Source organism: Salmo trutta, chromosome 16 (assembly GCF_901001165.1).
Source record: "Salmo trutta chromosome 16, fSalTru1.1, whole genome shotgun sequence".
Taxonomy (NCBI): domain Eukaryota; kingdom Metazoa; phylum Chordata; class Actinopteri; order Salmoniformes; family Salmonidae; genus Salmo; species Salmo trutta.
In genome coordinates, this window is record NC_042972.1 from 17,504,732 (window position 1) to 17,512,009 (window position 7,278).

At 41.5% G+C, this 7,278-nt stretch overlaps 1 protein-coding gene across 1 annotated transcript; it reads left to right on the forward strand.

The window, feature by feature from the left end:
* Positions 1-7,278, forward strand: LOC115150194 (proton channel OTOP1). Its single transcript, XM_029693202.1, has 6 exons — positions 1-1,307; positions 1,624-1,760; positions 2,510-2,568; positions 2,815-2,945; positions 3,964-4,871; positions 5,130-7,278. The coding sequence occupies exons 1-6, from the start codon at positions 929-931 to the stop codon at positions 5,298-5,300; spliced, it is 1,785 nt and encodes a 594-aa protein (XP_029549062.1). The 5' UTR covers positions 1-928; the 3' UTR covers positions 5,301-7,278.

Below are 7,278 nucleotides of genomic sequence, written 5' to 3' on the forward strand. Positions count from 1 at the left end.
GAGTGTAATGTTAGCTAAAACGGATAGTAACCATGCTACAGAAGGAGGGTTATAGGTTGAACGTGAACGTGTATCGCACTTTGAAACTCACGCCCACCGTGACATATAGTACCTCCCACCAGTCAAAATACTGTGAAAAGAGTGTCCCATAATTAAAGGAAGGTGCCTCTCGCTCCCATAACACACGTTTTCTGGAGACTTGTGGGTCAGAGATTTTGATGAAATCGGGCACTGTTTGCGCTTTCGGTAGCCTGATTGTGTCCAGACTGAGGAGAAATACGCAGACTATCCACCCACGTCCTGTGGTCAACCAGATCTGATCACATTCAGAACACAATGGGACTTTTGTGCGTCTAGACTTGTCTTTTCTATGCGATCTTCGTATTCTGATAGCGAGAAGTCGCATGTAGACACTGCCAGATAGAGACCAGTGCTAGTTGGCAACGACCATGGAAACGAGGATCCGTGGAAGAAAAAGCTTTTTGGAGATTAAGCTATTATATGATCAAGTAGATTATGTGAATGATTGGCACTTTTAGTTCACCAATTTCGCAAAAAATAAACATGTATGGCGGGTTCAACTGGACTACGGATGTGGGTCGCCGATGGCTGGAATTCAATCTATTCCTCTGAATTCACCCAGCAAGAGGTTATTTAAGGTGATATAAAGTAATTTCATCTAAATGGTCCAGGATGACAATAATAGGTCAAACACACCATGTTAGTAAAGCTGGACACTGAATGAAAGCATGAAACAAGTGAGATCGTCTTTGGACTGAATCAACTTGCAGTTGGCAAAGTTCGTAGCCATTTGCGTCCCCACCTTATTGCTACAGGTTGAGCACTTGGCCTTTCACAAATGTACTTATAGCACACTGTGTTGACATTGCTCTTCCTTTCGGACTCGAATGTTACATATTTAGGCGCCATGGCTGAGCACGGTGGCCTTCATAGTATGTGTTTAAATAAGGTAGACTGTCACAGTTCCTCCACCTTGTCCTCCAGCTCAGAGCAAGAAAGTGAAATATTCACCAAATTGAAAGTCAGTTTGACTGAGGACTATCCGCAGAAGAATGCGGAGATTCTGAGCGGCCAGTATGGGACTAATTTACTTTTGATCGGCGTGTCCTTGATGCTGGTTATTGGGAACAATGGCGCATCCGTGAAGGAAGAGCACCTGCTGTCGTTTATCACGACCCTCATAATCGTCCAGCTTCTATGGATGATGTGGTACATCGTGAGGAGAGGCATGCAGAGTAACTTACAGGCAGAAAAGGATGTGCATGCTACTACCTCTTGGATAAAAGGTACAGAAGACGCACGGTCATATTTGGAACATTAGGTTTCCAGTGTGTAAAATGGTGTTGTGAATGTAAATCTCGAGGCTGTTATCAATCCATAATAAGAATAATATGGTATTAAAGGATTTTCAATGTTTTGTATAGTTAAATGCTTCTCAAGTAGCTGATGGGACTTTTCCAAATGGATTTGTTTTTGGTTTATACAACTTTGGAGGCGAAACAAGCAAGCATTTAATTGACATCAAAAGCAATTAAAGGATATTTTTGCATACTTTTTAGTTTCAATGCAGCCTCTTAACAACAAATGTTTCATTGATTATAGGTGGTTTAACTCTTCTTGCGCTCCTCTCGTTGATCATGGATGCCTTCAATATTGGATATTTTGTGGGCTATCGATCATGCCTGTCGGCTGTTCTAGTGGTATACCCCATCATCCACGCAACTCACACAATAGCACAGGTAAGATACAAACCCCATTCTATGTTGATTTGATAAGGCTTTTCATTGTGGTATGGCCTATACTTACAAGGATTTATACAGTGGTTTGTAATTTCTAAACGGCTTATTCCATTAATAGATGGTTTAGAAATCTGTAATAAACAGTTAACACAAAGTAAAAAATGTGTTATTTTGGGGCTTGCTTAATAATGTGCTTATTATATATGAATGTAGTGTTATTGATATTACTGTTATTATTGACAGTGCAGCCATAACCTCAGAATTTGGTAAGCCGCTAAATGACAAGCACACAGTTTAAACCAATTTATTATGAGAGCCTTCAATTATAATGTACATAGTGTAATAATTAACAACTTACTTACCATGTATAAACCCCTTTTATACATCTTCTTAAATATGTAAAGTGTTAACATTATAGGTAAGCTGGCAGCTCTGTTCAAAAGTCTTTCAGTAAAGGTATCGAAATACCACTTAAGCAGGTAATGTATAGAGCTTAATCTTTAAGTGGAATAATGTACACTTTGTTTCTCAGGCAAGAAAAAGAGTTGTCTGTACAAAATAATCCAGTCATTGTCCATGTTATTGGAGTAAAACGTAGTGCAGGCGGAGGTAATCCTTCAGTTGAAAGGTCATTTGATATGTTTTCACATTCTGGTGATTCATTTTCACAGTCCAAATGAAAGCCTTCACCAGAAAGGTTTTTTAGACGGATATAGTGAGTACAAATGTTAATTTGGGTTTTGTTTTAGGTGCATTTCCTTTGGTTTCACATCAAAGACGTCATCAAGTCCTTTGAGACCTTTGAAAGGTATTGTGAAATATAATAAATCTGTATTTTGAGATTGTCACAAGCCATGCGAGCCTCTCAGACCTATGGTATGTTTAGGTTATCCTCATGTACATTTTTCAGTTTAATAAAACAGTTGATGAGTTTATTTATCCTGTTATAACTATTGTACTCACAAAGTTGAATCTACAGCCTATAATTTATCTAACCAGCAACGACTATTGTGACAATCAATTTCTATTTTGATTCATGGATGTTTCCCATCAGGTTTGGTGTCATCCATGCAGTCTTCACCAACCTGCTGCTGTGGTGCAGCGGTGTGATGTCTGAGGCCAATCACTTGCTAAACCACCACAACACAAGGCTGACTGCCCTGGGCTTTGAAAACCTCACCATGGGTAAGGGGACCAGGGTCGAGTGGCTGCTTGAAAAAAGGACAATAGTTCACTTGAGAAGCTCACTTAATTGGATGAAAGATGGGTGGTTGAAGGGGAGGGGATGGATTAGGCAGTCCAGCAGGTCTTGTTTGTGTTGAAAGTCTACACTTTTAGGTTTCACGACACACGCACAGTTGCTGGCCCCCAACATCCGCCCCCCAGCTCGCGTTACCTCAGACGCCATTGTCCCAGGCCAGGCTGCTCCCAAGGGCGTTGCAATTACAGTGACTGATACATCTTAAGCCAGGGCTGCTCCACATCAGTCTGATTGTGAGGCTGACTGTGTTCCCTATGGAGCACCACCGTAGTGGTACCTTTTTGGGAGGAGTGGGGGTAGTGAGTACAGTAGGTAGAGGTACAGGGTTGAGTAAAGAAGCTGTCTTTAGAGGGCATCACTAGGAAATGGTAGGGCTTCAACAAGTACATGGAAAGCATTATTTTGAGGAAAAACAGTCATTTTAGTCCATTGTGCTGAATTGTGTATATTGGTGTTGAGAAAGTTGGTTGATACACTTGATCCACCAATCTGATATTCTCATCACACGTGTGAAGAGCAGTTTGTGGTGATATTGATCACACCACCCACTGCTACATGAAGATTTTCATAGCTGAAATGACTAGGACATTGAGCTGTGAGGCCCAAACAGCACAAGGTCAGTTCATTTGATAAATAACTAGACTCTAATTTCCCTTCCTACTACCACCCTTGTTGCTTTAGACTGATGGCAAAGGATTGATTAATTCTGTTACATAAGACCCAAAGAAAACAACTGGCCTCATGCAAAAAACATTGAAATAAACCTTATTGCCATAAATATTTGAATAACTTGAGAGTTTATAATCTCTGTGTAGTATACTTGTATACACAAATTGGAGGTCACTGTTTTGTAAAGTACATAAAGTTACATATGGTGGCAGAAGTGGGATTGCACTGGGCTTGAAATTGACGCAATATTTACTTTTTTAATGTGTGTTTCAGTGGATATGGAACCTCATTGTAATTGCACTATCAGTGCCTGCTCCGTGTTCGTCAACGGCCTCTACTACCTTTATCCCTTCAACATCGAATACCACATCTTTGTCTCGGTAATGCTCTTCGTCATGTGGAAGAACATAGGGCGCACCCTTGACCTCCAGCACAACCGGAAAAGGCTGGCTACCAAGACCCAGGGGCTGGTAGTCGGCCCCATCCTGGGTCTCGCCGCCCTGGCCAGCACCATCGGCGTACTGGTGGTCTACATCATCCACGTGGAAGAATCGCTGGACATCCGGGAGTCAACCATTGCAATTTTCTACTACTACGGCATCGTCATGCTGGTGCTCATGTGCTCGGCCGGGGTAACGGGTCTGCTCATCTACCGTGCCGACCCCATGCCCATGGACACCACCAAGAACCCCTCGCGGAAGCTGGACACAGAGCTCCTGTTCGGTTCGTCGGTGGGCTCCTGGTTCATTTCCTGGTGCAGCGTGGTGGCTGTGTCAGTCTCACGCAGCAGCCCGAGCTACCGCTGGACCAACCTGATATACTCGCTGCTCAGCATCCTGGAGAAGTACATCCAGAACCTGTTCATCATTGAGTCCCTCTACCGCCAGCGGGAGGACGGTGAGAGGGAGGACGCTGAGGTGGCGGGACCTGCGCCAGAGATATTCTCCGTGACCTCCTCCTTGTCTCCACCCTACAACGGAATCATCAACCAGGCGTACGAGAACCCGGACAACGGCTGCGTCACGCTGGAGAATGTGCAGGAGAGTGGACAGGTGAATAGGTGCCCACAGAAACATTTGGAAGTGCCCCGTCAAGTGGAGAACAACGTGGAGGTGACCCCGAGCAAGAAGAGTCAGATCCTAAAGAACATCGCCGTCTTCCTTTTCATGTGCAACATCTCAGTAAGCTTGTTGTTCTTTACTTACTATTTATTATGATTTATTTATTGATAATAGTCAGCAGTGGTGTTATTGTCATTGGGTATAGCTAGATCCCATTTCTTACCCTACTAGCTACTTTTACTATCTTCCTTTCATTCAATGTCCCAGTTGGGAAATGTATGGCGCAGCTAGGAGTTTATGAAATGCAACATGCATTTACCACACAAATAAAACAATACCAAGCTAAGTTTAACCTTATTTGGTGTCTACTTACTGCAGCTCTGGATCCTCCCTGCCTTTGGCTGCAGACCCCAGTATGACAACGGCCTGGAGGAGGAGACGTTTGGCTTCACCACATGGACCACAGTTCTCAATTTTGCCATGCCGATTACCCTCTTCTACCGCATGCACTCTGTGGCCTGCCTCTTCGAAGTGTTCCAGAGAGTGTGACAAGACGAAGAGGGACCAACGAGACAAGGCAACATGCACAAGAACACTTGTCACCAAGGGCTCCATATAGGCAATTAATAGCAATACAGGTCAACCATTCAGGAGGCCGTCTTGTCATGTACTTTGACTTCCAAACAAGCATGGAAACACATTTGTCACTTTAGGGGGCTTATACTAGATAAGATGTCCCTTGTAGCGATGCATCTTTAGAAGCATTTTATAGCACCTGGTCCAACAAATGACATTGATATGAGACCTTGGGTTCAATTAGTATTTCAGAATCTTTCAAATACTTTAGCTTTGCATGATTGAGCTGGCCAGGCACAATGTAACCAATGGATTAGCCCTAAAAGTGCAAAGTATTTGAAAGATTTCGAATAGTATTTATACCCAGGTCTGATATCACCTTGTTGTGTGTTACTGCACTAAAAAGATAATTTCATTTTTAGATTTAGGTCTATCATAAGTGTTTGGGTTTGTCTTTTGATTTTCATTCAAGTGTCGTTGAAGTCAAGTGTTATTCGATACACATATGTAAATAGTTAAATGTTTTGATCTAGAACAGATGTAAGCCAGGCTATGTGGGAATGCATTATGAGGGCATAACATGATTATACCAAGCAAAGTGCCATACCACATTCATTTTTCAAATCAACCACCGTGTTCACAGCAGTACGCTACTCCAACATCATAAAGAAGCCAAAGCAGCTCTCGCTTTGGTTATTTAATGTCACTAAAGAACTGTACTATGATTTGAAAAGCCATAAATGTTTTTTTTGGTTCTGCCATTTTTAGGATGTTCTCATTGGTCAGAAGAAAACACAGGAAACTCAAAACACTGCTGTATCAGACACTTGAACTACTTGGCTGGTGACAGTCTAGAGTCCAACATGTACTGTAGTATACAGTAAGCCAGCACTAGACTTTGAATGCTCTTCTGTGTAGTATTGGACTGTAGTTCTCACAATCTCTCGCAAACGTTCATTGGACTGTAGTTCTCAGAATGTCTCGTAAACATCCATTGGACTGTTGGCAATACTTTCCTTATAGATTTTATACTAATGTACCTAAAAAATACACACGTGGTTTTATAGAATAGATTTAACAATTTCAATTATGGAACAATATTTGAGTAAAAAAACAAACGGCGTGGTGTATGTGGAGCTTCCCCCAATCCACACTGATTCTTCCCCTGGACCCATATTAAGCTTAGCCTGGTGGAACCAGCCTGTTTGCTGCATTCACACAAAGCAGACACCACTTTTTTGGTAAACAGCTGAAGGATGGTCCTGTTGTTATGTTATTGAAAAGGGAAACAATACAATATTTGCACAGATGTACAGTATATACAGCATTGACTGGCATTAATTTTCCAAAAAGCAAATATGTTTGTTCAAACTGAAACAATTCTGAAACTGAACCATTTATCTTGATTGATGTCGTTTTGAAAAGTGAGCATTGAAAATAATTATATCCTGTGAAGTTGTTGATTGATGTTGTGAGGAATTACTCAAATGTAGCGCTACTGCATAGTTAAATGTAGAACAACATATTGAGGCTGTGGTGGAATATCAAAAAAAAGAGTTCTACATTGGTGGTAACTACTGTACATTGTTCTCAGTTGTATGTGCCAATCTGTGGTCAATGCATATTGGTAAACCTGCAACAATACTACATCCTCTGTATGTACTAGATTAAAGCTACTGTAGCCTACATAGCCTCTCTGATAATGATTGTGAAATTATGACAAATATTTTAAGTTAAATTAAATTCATACTGTAGGTCAGGGGTCAATCATTGTTTATTCAGCCGCGGCACAATTTATTTTCTTAAGCGGATGGTCAGGGGGTCAGAACATAATTATACAGTGCCTTCAAAGTATTCAAAGTATTCACACATCTTTACATCTTTTGGCACATTTTGTTGTGTTACAGCCTGAGTTTAAAACAATGTCAAGTGGAATTATGTTTTTTGACAT

What these genes read in the sequence shown, in the direction of transcription:
- LOC115150194 (XM_029693202.1), top strand. Translation starts at nt 929, where the DNA reads ATGGCTGAGCACGGTGGCCTTCATAGTATGTGTTTAAATAAGGTAGAC. An exon ending in TCCTTTGAGACCTTTGAAAG is followed by an intron (nt 2,569 to 2,814) that starts GTATTGTGAAAT and finishes GTTTCCCATCAG; the next exon opens with GTTTGGTGTCATCCATGCAG. An exon ending in CTTTGAAAACCTCACCATGG is followed by an intron (nt 2,946 to 3,963) that starts GTAAGGGGACCA and finishes TGTGTGTTTCAG; the next exon opens with TGGATATGGAACCTCATTGT.